Genomic DNA, 15,824 nt, shown 5'->3' with positions numbered 1-15,824 from the left:
TTTGAACTCCTGGCCTTAAGTGATCCACCCGCCTTGGCCTCCCAAAGCACTGGGATTACTGACAGGCATGAGCCACCACACCCAGCAGCAAACACATAAGTCTTTTTTTTTTTGAGACGGAGTTTCGCTGTGTCGCCCAGGCTGGAGTGCAGTGGCGCGATCTCGGCTCACTGCAAGCTCCGCCTCCCGGGTTCCCGCCATTCTCCCGCCTCAGCCTCCGAGTAGCTGGGACTACAGGCGCCCACCACCTCGCCCGGCTAGTTTTTTGTATTTTTAGTAGAGACGGGGTTTCACCGTGTTAGCCAGGAGGGTCTCGATCTCCTGACCTCGTGATCCACCCGCCTCGGCCTCCCAAAGTGCTGGGATTACAGGCTTGAGCCACCGCGCCCGGCCTAAACAAACACATAAGTCTTTACTGAACCATCTGAGAGTGGTTGCAAAAATTATGACAATGCACAGTGTATGTGTCTCCTAAAAGGTTTTTTTTTTTTGTAAAACATAACCACAACATACCTATTGTCACACACAGGAAATTAATATTGGTACAGTATTTCTGTAATTGTCCCAATAATGTCTTTTAACTTTTACTTTTTTGTAGAGAGAGAGTCTTGCCATGTTGCCCAGGCTGGTCCCAAACTCTTGGCCTCAAGTGATTCTCTCGACTTCGACCTCCCAAAGTGTTGATATTACAGGCATGAGCCACTGTACCCGGCTCATTTAATCTAGAATACTTTTCTAGCTTTTTGTGGTTGTTCATTATATTGTAGTGTTTTAAGTGCCCATAATATCTGCAGAATATTCCTTTGTTTTGTCTGATTGTTGTGTTTTTTTCCTCAACTTAGTAGGTTGGGAGGTTCTTGGGTGAAAGAAGGAAATTTTAACTCTTTGTCGATTAGTGTTTAGAGTGTTCTTCTTTATTTAAGAAAAGATAAGTTTTACCAAAAAACTATGAAAGTATTGTTAACTCATGGGGGATACTACATGGTGCATTAATTAAAAATCATAATGTTTTCAGTAAAGTTCTTCCCTATCTTCTATGATAACAGAGCTTGCTGTTCTTTTGGTGAATGTCCTTTTTCTCTTTTGTAATGCTTTGCATTAGAGGCTGTGTTTTAAATCTCTGTTTTGGTTCATTCTGCTTCTTGTGTAGCCTTTCCAGCCTTGTTTGTGTTATCAGAATAAGAAGTATCTGAGTGATTGTTATCTGAGGCAATAGGGCAGCTTTGGACATAGAACGAAAGGGGTTGATCCGTGACCAGAATTGGAGAGTAGTTGAACTCTTGAGCAGACAGAGTGATGGTCATTTCCTGGGCACTAATCTTTTCTCATCCCTTCCCACTCTGCATCTCATTTTCAAATGGAGAAATGTAACTGCCTTGCAGGATTTCTCTTGGGTGCCTGAATTTAATCTCAGAGATGAAACATTTTTAGAAGCAATGATTCTTAAACATTGTTCTGGTCAGCCAGGTTGGAGAACCACTGGAATAGAGGAGTTGCCCCAATGAAAGGCCTCTTTTTGGTAGTACTGAACAGAATTGAAATCCTCTTTATGTGTCATAATTGATTCTTGAATCAATGCTAATCTTTATTGAGCATCTATAGCATATAGGTCCCTAGGGTGAAATAATACTTTATAGCTACATAGTTTTAAAAGCATGTCATTATGTGCTATAGATTTTAAAATAATTTTATGATAAAAAGGTTGGGAGAAAACTAAGAATCCAGAAATTCTGAGCCGACTCATCCAGTAACAGTCAAGTGGCCGGGCATGACAGCCCATGCCTGTAATCTCAGCACTTTGGGAGGCCAAGGCGGGCAGATCACCTGAGGTCAGGAGTTTGAGACCAGCCTGCCCAACACATCTCTACTAGTAGCGAAGCCCCGTCTCTACTAAAAATACAAAAATTAGCCGAGTGTGGTGGCACGCACCTGTAATCCTAGCTACTCGGGAGGCTGAGGCAGGAGAACGGCTTGAACCAGGGGGGCAGAGGTTGCAGTGAGCCGAGATCGTGCCACAGCACTCCAGCCTGGGTTACAACAGCGAAACTCTGTCTCAAAAAAAACAAAAGCAAAACAAAACAAAAAACAGTCGAGTAATGGATCTCAGACTAGAACCCAGATGATCTTTCCATTAGGGTATGGTGCTCTTAGAACTTCTAGGTTTCTGGAATGTCCTGAAGCAGGAGCTGTCTCGTGATAATATCTTGACAGCATTTTTGTTTGTAGGTTTGACTTGTTATACATTTTTTTTTTTTTTTTTTTTTGAGACGGAGTCTCGCTCTGTCGCCCAGGCTGGAGTGCAGTGACCGGATCTTGGCTCACTGCAAGCTCCGCCTCCCGGGTTTACGCCATTCTCCTGCCTCAGCCTCCCGAGTAGCTGGGACTACAGGCACCCACCACCTCGCCCGGCTAGTTTTTTTGTATTTTTTAGTAGAGACGGGGTTTCACCGTGTTAGCCAGGATGGTCTCGATCTCCTGACCTCGTGATCCGCCCGTCTCGGCCTCCCAAAGTGCTGGGATTACAGGCTTGAGCCACCGCACCCGGCCTCACTTGTTATACGTTATAAATCATTTCAGTAAAGAAATAATGCAAAAAAATCTGATGGTAAATTTTAGGGTTTTTTTTACTTCCTACCCTACCTTCATTTTTAATAATTTAATTTTCCCTGTGAATTCTGCTTTCTTGTCTGTCCTTTGTTTCAAGTTTAGCCAGTAAATTTGATGTTAGTATTTACACCTACCTATTTAAAGTGGCAAGAGCCCAAGTGGCCAGACACTGAAGATGGATTGTAATTTATTTCACAACAAATTTACCTGGAGCAAAACAACATAAACCATTCTATATGGTAATGCCATTGAGAGGATTGAACTAGGGCATTCTTTCAAATAAACTAAGTTAGAAAATTAATATTACTCAAGTTTGAAAGTTAATTAAGGAATACCATCAGTGAATCCATTATAAACCATAGTCCAATTTAATCCTAGTTCTAAGTGAGGAGAAAAACACTCATATTGCTATAAAATAACATATTCCTTGTAGCTTATAAGAAATATAGCAAATGGTCATTTAAAATATAAGAATTACTGCACTGGATCAAATCTGGGGTTCATCTAACTCCATATGGTCTGAAGAATACACACATTTCTTTTAATAATCATAGATTTAAAAATTCCTTTTTAATGTTTCTCATTTGTGTGTGTGTGTGTGTGTGTGTGTGTGTGTGTGTTTTTGAGACAATGTCTCACTTCTGTCACCCAGGTTAGAGTGCATGATCATGGCTCACTGCAGTCTTGACTTTCCGGGCTCAGATGATCTTGCCACCTCAGCCTCCTGACTAGCTGTGACTGCAGGAGCAGGCCATCACACCTGGCTAATTTTCTTGTGTTTTTAGTAGAGACAGGGTTTCACCATGTTGCCCAGGCTAGTCTCGAACTCCTGAGCTGAAGTGATCTGCTTAGTACTGTGGTTTTATGTGGTACTTTCTTTGAAAGAACATTAATGAATTCTCTTACATTATCATTCATTTTGTTTTTCCTAGTAGATGTTCAGGAGTATGCCTCCCATATTTTTGTTAGACTAGACACATATATTGTTCCAGGTGTTAGAGTCATTAAGATGAGAAGTGATGGGGATCAAAGGTTGTTAAGTCCCAACTCAAAACTTTGTGTTATATTTTTGTGTCCCCATCAGAAATGATATGAAGACTAACTGGTGTCAGCCTAAATAACAAAGAGGTTCTTTAAAAGAATAGGATATGTAATTGGGAATGGAGCATTGCAATTGGAATACAGGTACCGTAGTAAACTGCGTGTATTCAGGGAGATAAAGGAAGACAAAGCTTTTTTTATTTTTAACTTTTAAAGACTCAGGGTTTCATTTTGTTGCCTAGCCTGGAGTGCAGTGATGCCATCGTGGCTCTCTGCAGCCTCGATCTCCTGGGCTCAAGCAATCCTCCTTCCTCAGCCTCCTGAGTAGCTAGGACTACAGGTGCATGGCATCATGCCTGGCTAATTAAAAACTTTTTATTTTGGTTAGAGACAGGGTCTTGCTATATTGCCCAGTCAGGTCTCAAAATCCTGGCCTTAAGCAGTCGTCCTGAGTAAAGGAGGACAGGTTTTAAAAGGAAAAATGAGAAGAATTACATAGTTGTTTTGAAATGATTATCCTTGACTACAAAGCTCAGTAACAAGGGTGACACCAGTCCAGGTTTAAATAGGCAGTTGCTGAGCAGATGATGTCCTTGCAGAAGTATTTTTTGTGTACCGTTGCTGTGGCCTTTGTGCAAGATTGTGGTTTTGGCAGTCTATTGGGATAGTTTTTGTGATTAGGCATACAAGCATGAGAACCCTCTCTTCTTAGTCTTCCTTCCCTAGCTCTATTTGTTAGAGTTTTGTTTTTTGTTTTCTTTCAAACACAAGTGACTTCATTTTGAGTCTGACAACTTTCACACTGGTAAACAATTTTTGAATATTACTGTCTTTCGTAATTAAAATACTGACAGGAATACCTAATAAGGAGCATCAAGGAGGACAGAGCAGATAACCAGAAAATAAGCTGGGAGTGTTTCTCTTGAGTTTCAGTCTGAATGCATAAAATAGTACCTGTATATTACTTTGTAGAATTTAAGCCTGATCCTTAGAACTACAGTACATAAATATGATCTCAGCTTCATTGAAATGTATCATTTTTAAAAGAGTTCTTGTCTATTCTCAAAGAATAAAGGCAATTGAATTATTCTGACTAATATTTCTTCTCTGGGGGCATTAGTTGCTGTATGATTACTTACCAGGACATGTTGTGTTTCTTGTTACTTTTTAAAAGTAATACACATAAGTTGAATAAATTGAACTCCAAAAATTCTGTTTAGAACTCTGTCTTTTGGCAAGACCATGGCACATTTATATTTGCCATTTATGAGTCTAAGTTCACCATCAACAGCTGGCTCAAATACATGATGACTGTTTTTCTACCTGTTTTGTTTTGTCTTGTTTTTTTGAGACAGGGTCTCACTGTGTCACCCAGGCTGGGGTGCAGTGGTGCAATCTTGGCTCACTGCAGCCTCCGCCTCCTGCTTTCAAGCGATGGTTTAAGAAAATAATTTAGTCTAGGTGCGCTGGCTCACGCCCTGTGTGATCCCCGCTGGGATTATACCTGTAATCCCAGCACTTTGGGAGGCTCAGGTGGGCGGATCGCTTGAGGTCAGGAGTTCGAGACCAGCCTGGCTAACATAGTGAAACCTAGTCTCTACTAAAAATACAAAAATTAGCCAGGCATGGTGGCACATGCCTGTAATCCCAGCTACTCAGGAGGCTGAGGCATGAGAATCACTTGAACCTGGGAGGCAGAGGTTTGCAGTGAGCCAAGATGGTGCCACTGCACTGCAGCCTGGGTGACAGAGTAATATTCTGTCTCAAAAAAAAAAAAAAAAGAAAAGAAAATACTTTGTTAAAATGGCACATAAAAAGTCCTTATCTTTTAAAGATGTATTTTGAAATATTTGTGGATAAAGCGATATATCTGAGATTTGCCTTAAAATAATTGAGGGTGGCAGGGAAGTGGGTAGGGGTGTAGATGGAAACAAGATTGATCAAGAATTAATCATTGTTGAAGCTGGGTAGTGGTATAGGTGGTTTTGTTTTATCCTGTCTATTTTTATATATATGCTTTAAATTTTTCACTGTAATTAACAATTGGAAATAGATTTATAGAGAGATTTAAATTGAGCATGGTGAAATAAAATTTTAAATTCCATTCTAAAAATAATGTATGTGAAATAGTAATGTTTTTTACTTGTGAACAAGATAATTTTGCTTCGTACAAATTTAAAGTAGGCATTCTTGTTATGTTAATATAAAGGTATATTTATGGCTGGATGAACACAGTCTGTTGTTTAAAACTGAAATCTTACCATTTTCTAAAGCCTTAAGTTGAACGACCGTATTGATAGTTCTCATTGTTTCAGGTAGTTCAGCAGCCTTCAGGAGGCAATGAAAAACAAGTGACCACACTTTCACATTCCTCAGCATTGACCATTCAGAAATGTGGACAGAAGACGATGCCAGTGAATACCATAATACCTACCAGTCAGTTTCTTCCAGGTAGATGCTGATCCATCTTAGTCCCATCATGCTGGGTTAGAACGTAGAGGGGTTTTGTATAACTTTTTTGTTGCTGTGTTAAGTGAAGAGAGGCTTGGTCTTTTAAAGTTGGCACCTATTGAAAGAAAACAGAAACATAATGATTAGATTTCTCTCCCCTGACAGAGTCTTGCTCTGTTGCCCAGGCTGGAGTACAGTGGCACAATCTCAGCTCAGTGAACCTCCACCTCCTGCGTTTAATCAGTTATCGTGTTCTCAGCCTCTTGAGTAGCTGGGATTACATGCGTGCACCACCACAGCTGGCTAATTTTTGTAGTTTTAGTAGAGACTGGGTTTTACCAGGTTGGCCAAGCTGGTCTCAAACTCCTGATCTCAAGTGGTCGATGCACCAACCTTGGCCTCCCAAAGTGCTGGGATTACAGGCGTGAGCCACTGCGCCCAGCTATGATGACATTTCTTTTTACATACATGTAAACTTTTTAGGGTTATATGTTGTTTTGGAATTTAAAAAAACAGCTATTCATGGTATTCTGTAATTTGATAAAACAATCTATTAGTAAATAAGGACTTATTTAACTTATAAAATTTGCTATAGAATATTTCTTCTTAAAATGTAGTTCTTTCTCTACATACATACTTGTATGCATGTACATGCATACATATGTATGGAAATCAGTCTTACCCAAGTCAGGTAGACTGGGAAATCCGTCTTACCAATGTCAGGTAGAGCTTTATGTATTTTTAAAATACACCAATATAAGCAATGTATTATTAACATGTTTCAGATGCCTTTTACTTCATGATATTTTTGTAATACTGCTAATTCCGTAGACTATCTAAAAAGAAATGGAAAGGTTCTTATTTTATACGATTATTTCTTATTCAGGGAATAAATTCATTGTCATGTTTGAATTTAAGCATAGTTCTAGGGAAACTTGGAATTTTCTTTGATTATTCTATATATATTAAAAACTGTTATCCTGGATTTTTCCTAATGTGACATGATTGCTTTTTTGTATTCTATTTTTTTCTTGTTTTGTTTTTATAGCTTCCATTCTAAAGCAAATTACTCTGCCTGGAAATAAAATTCTGTCGCTTCAAGCATCTCCTACTCAGAAAAATAAAATCAAAGAGAATGGAACATCATGCTTCCGGTAAGAAAATAAATAGTTAAATTTGGTTTAAGGAAGTAATATTTTTTTAAAAAAGGAGAGATGACAAAATAATACCTTAATAAAATAGATGTACTGATGCCTTTTTACAAAGCGAACAGCATTTTATTGAGTATAATTTATAAACAATAAAGTGCACAACTATTAAATGTATAGCTCAGTGAATTCTGTCAAATATATATACCTGTGTAATCATCATGCCGATCAAGATACTGAACATATTCATCACCTTTATGCAACTTTGAAATCAATTACCCTTATCCCTTGCTTCTGGCAGCTACTGTTCTTATGTCCATCACGATAGATCATTTTTGTCTATTCTTGAACTTCACATAAAGTTCACATAAAGTTTTACGTTATCATGTACCCTTTTGCATTAGACTTTTAAACTCAGCATGTTTTTTTAGATCATCTGTGTCATTTTGAATATTAGACGAAGGTTTTTTTTGCATTGCCGAGAAGCATTTTATTTTATGAAATTAAATTTGTTGATCTTTTTTGCTATTGATGGACATTTGGGTGGTTTCCAGTTTTTCTGATGATAATATAATAAAGCTTCACGTACAGAATTTTGCGTGAACATATGCTTTTGCTATCTAGAAATATGACTGATGAGTCATTGGATAAGTGTAAACTTTGGTAAGGAAATTACCAAATTCTTTATCAAAATGACTGTGTCATTTTGCATTTCTGTCATTGATGATGAGAGTTCCAGTTGCTGTCCAACTTTGTGAGCATTTGGTAATTCTCAGTTCTTTTGATTTTTTTAAATCCATTTTAATAGGTGTATAAGTGGTTATTATTGTGGTTTTAGTTTGCATTTTTCTAATGGCTAAAGATGTTGATCATCTGCTTTTGTGCTTATTTGTTGTTTATATATCTTTGGAGAAGTGTGTGTTTACATTTTTGGCCCATTTTTGTTTCTTGCATTGGTTTCTTATGATCAAGAGTTTTTAAGAGTTTATATATGTATAAACAAATGTTATACAAATGTTATATTTGTATATATATTTTATATACAATATATACAATTATATACAATAAAATATATAGTATATATATTTTATATATACAATATATAAAGCAAATTTTTATATACATTCCCTTTTACATTTTTATATATATAATATATGAAAAAATATATACAAACATATAACATGTATATATATTTGTATAATATATTTTATATGAATATTTATATTAAAAATATATTTGTGTATATATACAAATATAGCATTTGTATATATAGAAATTATGCAGTTAAAGTGGGGGAAAGCAGAGAAAATAGAACATGTACACAATAGTTTTTATATAGGTAATAGATGGGAATTAAAGGATGACGATTAAGAGAAAGGGCAAGCCTGAAACTGGAGATCTTCTGAAACAAGCGTAGGAGAAAAATCTTTGTAACCTTGGGTTACACACATTTCTTAGATAACACATGAAAAGAGCGATCTACAAGAGGAAAAATTAATGAACTGGAATTCAGAAAATTAAAAAACTTTTGTTCTGTGAAAGACACTGTCAAGGAAATGAATAAACATGCCACAAGGAAAATATTTCCAAATTGTTTATCTTTCAAACACTTGGATCTTAAATATATATAATATATATTATATATATGTATATATATTTGTATAATATATTTTATATGAATATTTATATTAAAAATATATTTGTGTATATATACAAATATAGCATTTGTATATATAGAAATTATGCAGTTAAAGTGGGGGAAAGCAGAGAAAATAGAACATGTACACAATAGTTTTTATATAGGTAATAGATGGGAATTAAAGGATGACGATTAAGAGAAAGGGCAAGCCTGAAACTGGAGATCTTCTGAAACAAAGCGTAGGAGAAAAATCTTTGTAACCTTGGGTTACACACATTTCTTAGATAACACATGAAAAGAGCGATCTACAAGAGGAAAAATTAATGAACTGGAATTCAGAAAATTAAAAAACTTTTGTTCTGTGAAAGACACTGTCAAGGAAATGAATAAACATGCCACAAGGAAAATATTTCCAAATTGTTTATCTTTCAAACACTTGGATCTTAAATATATATAATATATATTATATATATGTATATATTAATATATATATTAATTGCATAATGTGTATGTATTTCAATATAACATTTGTATAAAATTTGTACCTTAATCTTCCTTCCTCATCCCTATGTACATTTTATTTGTAGGTCTACTTTTATATACATATGTTAAAATGTTCACCTTCGGTCTTTTTTTCTGACATGTTCTGTCATCTCTTGGTTGAACTTGAATGAAGTTCGTCTGGTGGTAAATTCCTCAGAAAAGGCTCATAGGTGTAGAATTCCCTAAGTTATTAGTCCCTAACGTTTTTGGCACCAGGGACTGATTTCATGGAAGTCAATTTTTTCCACAGACCAGGATTGAGGTGGCGGGGATAGTTTCAAGATGAAACTATTCCACTTCAGATCATCAGGCATTAGATTCTCATAAGGAGCACACAGTCTAGATCTCTCATATGTGCAGTTCACAGTAGGTTTGTGCTCCTATGAGAATCTGATGCTGCCACTGATCTGACAGGAGGTGGGGCTCAGGCAGTAATGCTTGCTTGTGCACCTCTCACCTCGTCCTGTGCAGTCCAGTTTCTGGGGACCCCTGTCCTAAATTGTTGTATGTTAAAACTATTTTTCAGTGTCTTTGATACTTGAAGGACAGCGTGGCTGGCTGTGAAATCAACACTTTCTGTATTACATTTTTTTTAAATGTTGCCTCACCATTGTCTTGTTCTTATTTGATCTTTTTGTCTGAAGAACTTCGGGATTTTTTATTTTTGAAATCTCATAGTTTTGCACTAGGATATGTGGTGAAGGTGGTGGTTCCTCAATTCCTGTTCGGCCCTTTCAGTATGTAGATTCCGGTCTTTTGTAATTTTTGGAAAGCGTTCTTGGATTATAGTTTAAATATTAGTTCTTGTTCACGATTTTGTGTGTGTGTATTTTTTCAGGGACTGTAATAGTATGCATTTTAGTCCTTTTGCCTCTCTTTCATTCCCATTACTTTGTCCCTGACCCTTTTTATACCCTTTATTTATGTCAGTTTTTCCCTTGTTTTTCCACCTTTCTTCAATGCCTCTTTTATTAGAGTTTTGTTTGTATCTGTTTGCCCTGGGAAACCTGTTTGGTCCTTTGTTGTGTTGCAGCAGTCTAAATTTTCCCCTTTTGCATTTTCTCCACTTCCAAATGGTGCTTCTCCGTCTCCTTTTTGCCTTTTATTCCTTCCAAGAATCTACACATTTCAGTCTGCCAATTTAAATTGCATGTAGTCATGCTTTGATTTATGGGAACACCTTTTTAGCATTTTCTAACTTGGAATGTATTTAGTCTTATGCCCACCACTGCGTCTGCTCTGTCTCTGTTTTCTGCAGTTTTTTTTTTTTCCCATCTCTTTTTGCCTATAGCAAGCCTTGAGGCACGGGGTTGGGGGGCCGGGGGTGGGGAGGGGGAGATGAGATTGAGAAAACGAAAAAGTTTGCATGGGATTTGTTGTTTTTTTTCCTTTATAGTTTGGAGTTTGAGTATTCTGGAAGACAGTAATCTAGGCAATCATCATCATATTCCAGTTTAATGATGCGACATAAAGCTAAACCCATGTACCAACTATCACTGTCAGGATACATGGAATATTTTCAATACCCCAGAAAGGTTCCTTTGCACTCCTTATCACCCAGTCCCCACATTACACCTCAGATTCTGGACAACTGTTGATCTGCTTTCTATCATTGTAGATTGGATTTGGATTTGTCCTTCTAGAGTTTTGCGTAAGTGGCATCTGTCAAAGTCAAATTAAAAATGTAGAGGTAGGCTGGGCACAATGGCTCATGCCTGTAATCCCAGCACTTTGGGAGGCCGAGGCAGGTGGATCACTTGATGTCAGGAGTTCGAGACCAGCCTGGCTAACAGGGTGAAACTCTGTCTCTACTAACAATACAAAAATTAGCAGGGTATGGTGGTGCACGTCTGTAGTCTCAGATACTTGGGATGCTGAGACAGGAGAATCAGTTGAACCCTGGGAGATTGCAGTGAGCTGAGATTGTGCCACTGCACTCCAGAGCGAGACTCATGTCTCATTTTTTTAAAAAAATGTAGAAGTGAATCTCTAAATTTAACATTTTATTTGGTAAGAAAGAATTGCAGTTCAAAGCATACACACAGACCAGATAGTCTCTGGTATGTCCGAAGAACAAAGAGAAGGCTGGAGGTTAAAAAAGAGACATGACATGAATTGCTGTTCGAGAAAATTCATTGGCACTGTTAAGGTTCTGGGAAGCTGGTCAGCTCTGATTGACATGTGAAGGTGGCAGGAAAAATAGTTCTAGGGTTGCAACAAGTTGTCTCAGCAGTTGCAGATTAAATTGGTCTCAGGTTACAACAGGCAGTTTCAGCAGCTGGACTCACAGAGAATTACATTTCTAGAGCAATGTTTTGTGCCCTGCTTGCTTCCCCCCCCCCCCCCCCCCCCGGCTTCTCTACTCTGTTTTAGTTGGGTATGACATGGGTGACCCAATTCGTATCATCAATTTTCACACATCATACAGTTCATATTCTTGTGTCTGGCTTCTTTTGCTAGCATAATGTGTTAGATATACAACATGTTGTATGTATCAATAGTTGCATTTTTTATTGCTGGGTAATATTATAGAGGTATATTGCTTTTGTTTGCACTGAATTTTCACTTTATCTATGGATGGATATTTGGGTTTTTTACAGTTTTTGGTAATGATAAATAAAGCTTGCTGGGAACACTTCTGTCTGTATCTTTGTATGGATATAGATTTTCTTTTCTATAAATACATAGGAACAGAATTGCTGAGTCATGTGGTAGGTATATAAGCACATGTTTAACTCTATGAGAAGCCACCACACTATTTTCCTAAATGGTTATACCATTTTTCCATTCCCACCAACAAAGTATGAGATTTTGTTCTAGTTGCTTCACATCCTTGCTAACAATTGATACTGCAGTTTTACTTTGTCTCTGCCCCCCGCAATTTTAGCCATTCTGGTTTGGTATGTAGTTGTAGCTCATTGTGACTTTAATTTGCATTTCCTTAGTGACTAATGATGTTGCATGTCCTCACTGCCCATCTATGCAACTTCTTTTGTGAAATATCTGTTCAAATATTTTGACTGTTTGTTTGTTTATTTATTTGGAGATGAGTCTTGCTCTGTTGGCCAGGCTGCCAGGCTGGAGTTCAGTGGCAGGATCTTGGCTGACTGCAAGCTCCACCTCCCGGGTTCACGCCATTCTACCACCTCAGCCTCCCCAGCAGCTGGAACTACAGGCACCCGCCACCACACTCGGCTAATTTTGTTTTTGTATTTTTAGTAGAGACGGGTTTTCACCATGTTAGCCAGGATGGTCTCGATCTCCTGACCTCGTGATCCACCCTTCTCGGCCTCCCGAAGTGTTGGGATTATAGGCGTGAGCCACTGTGCCTGGCCTGTTTTTGTTTTATTTTAAGAAACAAGGTCTTACTCTGTTGCCTAGGCTGGGGTGCAGAGGTGCAATCCTAGCTCAGTGCAGCCTCAGACTCCTGAGCTTAAGCGACCCACCTGCCTCAGGCTCTCAAGTAGCTAGGACTACAGGTGTACATTACCATGCCCAAGTAGTTTTTTTTTTTATTTCCATGTTTTGTAGAGACAGGGATTTCACTATGTTTCCCAGGCTGATCTTGAACTCCTGGCCTCATGAGATCCTCCCACCTCAGCCTCCCAAAGTGCTGGGATTACAGGCATGAGCCACCATGCCCAGCCTATTGCCTTTATTTTTTATTTTTTATTTTTTTTAAGACGGAGTTTTCCTCTTGTTGCCCAGCCCGGAGTGCAATGGCGCGATCTTGGGCTCACCGCAACCTCCACCTCCTGGGTTCAAGCGATTCTCCTGTCTCAGCCTCCCGAGTAGCTAGGATTACAGGCATGTGCCACCATGTGCAGCTAATTTTGTATTTTTAGTAGAGACAACGGGGTTTCTCCGTGTTGGTCAGGCTGGTCTCGAACTCCTGACCTCAGGTGATCTGCCTGCCTCGGCTTCCCAAAGTGCTGGGATTATAGGCCTGAGCCACCGTGCCCAGCCTTTTTTTTTTTTTTTTTTTTTAGGACACAGTGCTCTACGTGTTCAGAGAAACTTCTCTAGTAAAGAACTATAGAAATGATCCCTGAAAGTGTAGTCTTCCTATTGCCTGTTTTTAAACTGAGTGTTTTTGTCGTGAGCTTTTTCTGCATCTATTTAAGGTGGTCATTGATTTTTCTTATTATTCTAGGATTGTGAATTACACTGATTTTTAAATTTTTGAATGTTCTTGCATTCCTGGGGTATTGGCCTTTTTATTTATTGCTGCATTGATTAATGTTTTGTAAGGGTTTTGTGTTGATATTCATGAGGGATTTGGTCTATAGTTTTTTGTTCTTACAGTGTGTTTGCCAGGATTTGGTATCTGTGATTATATTGGCTTAAAAAAAATGAGTAATAAAGTCCTTCCCCCTCCTTTGTTTTGAGCTTTTGTGTAGAATTGACATGATTTCTTCCTTAAATGTATGAATGAATTTACCATTGGAACTAGATAGGTCTGTTGTTTTCTTTGGGAGAATGTTTTTCAACAAAGTCTTTTCATTGATAGATAGAGAGGTATTTAGATTTTCTATTTCATCTTAATGCCCGTTTCATGAAGTTGTATTTTTTTAAAGTTTTTGTACATTTCATCTTGATTTTCAGATTTATCAGCAAGAAATTGTTCCTAATACTTTTCTTTGGAATGTGTATAGATGCTTTAATGGTAGTATAGTGTGTGCATTTTTCAAGGATTTTATTTTTGTAGTTGACTTTTTCAGGCATGAAATTGTTAATTTTATTTCTTTATCCTTTTAATGTCTATAAAATATGTAGTCTCCCTCTTTTCATTAGTAGGCTTTTATCAGTTTTGTTAATTTTTTTGTTGTTGAGACAGAGTCTCACTCTGTTGCCCAGATTAGAGTGCAGTAGCACAATCATGGCTACCGTCACCTCAAACTCCTGGGCTCAAGCCATCTTCCCGGCTCAGCCACATGAGCAGCTGGGACTACAGGTGCGCATCACCATGCCCGGCTAATTTTTTTTAATTTTTATTTTTTTGTGACGATGAGGTTTCACTATGTTGCCCATGCTGGTCTTGAACTCTTGGGCCCAAGCAGTCCTCCCGCCTTGGCCTCCCCAAGTGCTGGGATTATAGGCATGAGTCACCATGCCTGGCTTGTTTTCTAATGTAAGCATTTACTATTATTAATGTAAGCATTTAAAATTATACATTTCCTCATTTGTGCTGAGGCTACAAGATAAAAAACAACAACAACAAAAAATCCTATCAATTTCTCCCTAAATACTGATTTAGCACCCAACTGATAATAGGATTTTTTTTTTTTTTTTGGCTTTCTATTCATGTCAAGATAGTTTTCTTTTTTTTAATTTACTGGTACAAATATTTGGTGCTTTTCTGGAATATTTTGTTTGTTTTCTAATGTAGTTTTGTGATCAGAGAACATACTCTTGAACATATAATTTCAATTTTATTAAATTTATTGAGACTCCTCAGTGTGTCTAATTTTGATTAATATCTCATGAGCACTTGGGAGAAAATATATATTATTCAGTTTGGGGAAGTAGTTTTTTGTTGTCTACATCAGTTTGGTGAAGGTGGGTGACAGTGTTCACATCTTCTATATCCTGGGCTTTTATTTTTTGGTTTTAGTTTTCAGACTGTTTCCATCACTTACTTAGAGTGGGTATTAAAATCTCCAAATCTGATTTTTTTTTTCTTTGCTTGTTTTTCCTTTAGTTCTGTCGATTTTTATATTATGTATTTGAAGCTCTGTTATCGGGGCATCTCAAGCCACTAGTCATGTGGCGCATAGACTAGGGAGTGCTTTTAGACCAAAAGACATAATAAACTCACAAAGTTTACCCATTATTGTACCCATCATCCAAGGGTTGACTGACCTCTGTTTTCTGCCTGCTTTCATTAAGTCTCTAAATAATTGTCTTTTAAAAACTGTTATTTTGTAATTGTTATTGATCAAGCTATTGTGGTATTACTAGAATCCACGACCATTATTTCTTTTTTAATGGATTATTGTCCTGTGGTATAATTATCTATTTTTGCCTCTATGTTCTTGAACAATTAACTGTAGTTATTTTATTGTGTGCATGTGTGGTTTTCTTTGGTTGTTGTGGTTTTTCTGTTTTTCGCTTTTTTTTTTTTTTTTTTTGAGACAGTCTTGCTCTGTTGCCCAGGCTGAAGTACAGTGGCACAATCATAGCTCACTGCAGCCTTGAACTCCTAGGCTCCAGTGATGCTCCTGCCTCAGCCTCCTAAGTAGCTGGGACTACAGGCACATGCCACCATGCCTAGCTACCTTTTTTTTTTTTTAGTTTTCGTAGAAGTGGGGTCTTGCTATGTCTCCCAGGCCAGTCTTGAACTCCAGGTCTTGAGTGATCCTCCTGACTCAGCCTTCCAAAGCGCTGGGATTATA

The 15,824-nt window shown here is 37.7% G+C and overlaps 1 protein-coding gene and 1 pseudogene across 2 annotated transcripts in view; one reads left to right on the top strand and one right to left on the bottom strand.

Moving 5' to 3' along the window:
* The window catches only part of TAF4B (TATA-box binding protein associated factor 4b), a 158,072-nt gene that overhangs the window by 56,242 nt on the left and 86,006 nt on the right, over nucleotides 1–15,824 (top strand). For both annotated transcript variants that reach the window (XM_033178079.1, XM_033178080.1), the window contains exons 8-9: nucleotides 5,964–6,099; nucleotides 7,148–7,253. In XM_033178079.1, the coding sequence (XP_033033970.1) occupies nucleotides 5,964–6,099; nucleotides 7,148–7,253 (242 nt within the window). The remainder of the gene's footprint in view (nucleotides 1–5,963; nucleotides 6,100–7,147; nucleotides 7,254–15,824) is intronic.
* LOC117064301 lies at nucleotides 13,420–13,493 on the bottom strand (annotated as a pseudogene).

This window comes from Trachypithecus francoisi, unplaced genomic scaffold (genome assembly GCF_009764315.1).
Source record: "Trachypithecus francoisi isolate TF-2019V2 unplaced genomic scaffold, Tfra_2.0 Lachesis_group19, whole genome shotgun sequence".
In the NCBI taxonomy this organism is placed as follows: domain Eukaryota; kingdom Metazoa; phylum Chordata; class Mammalia; order Primates; family Cercopithecidae; genus Trachypithecus; species Trachypithecus francoisi.
This window is presented reverse-complemented; position numbering and strand designations above follow the sequence as displayed.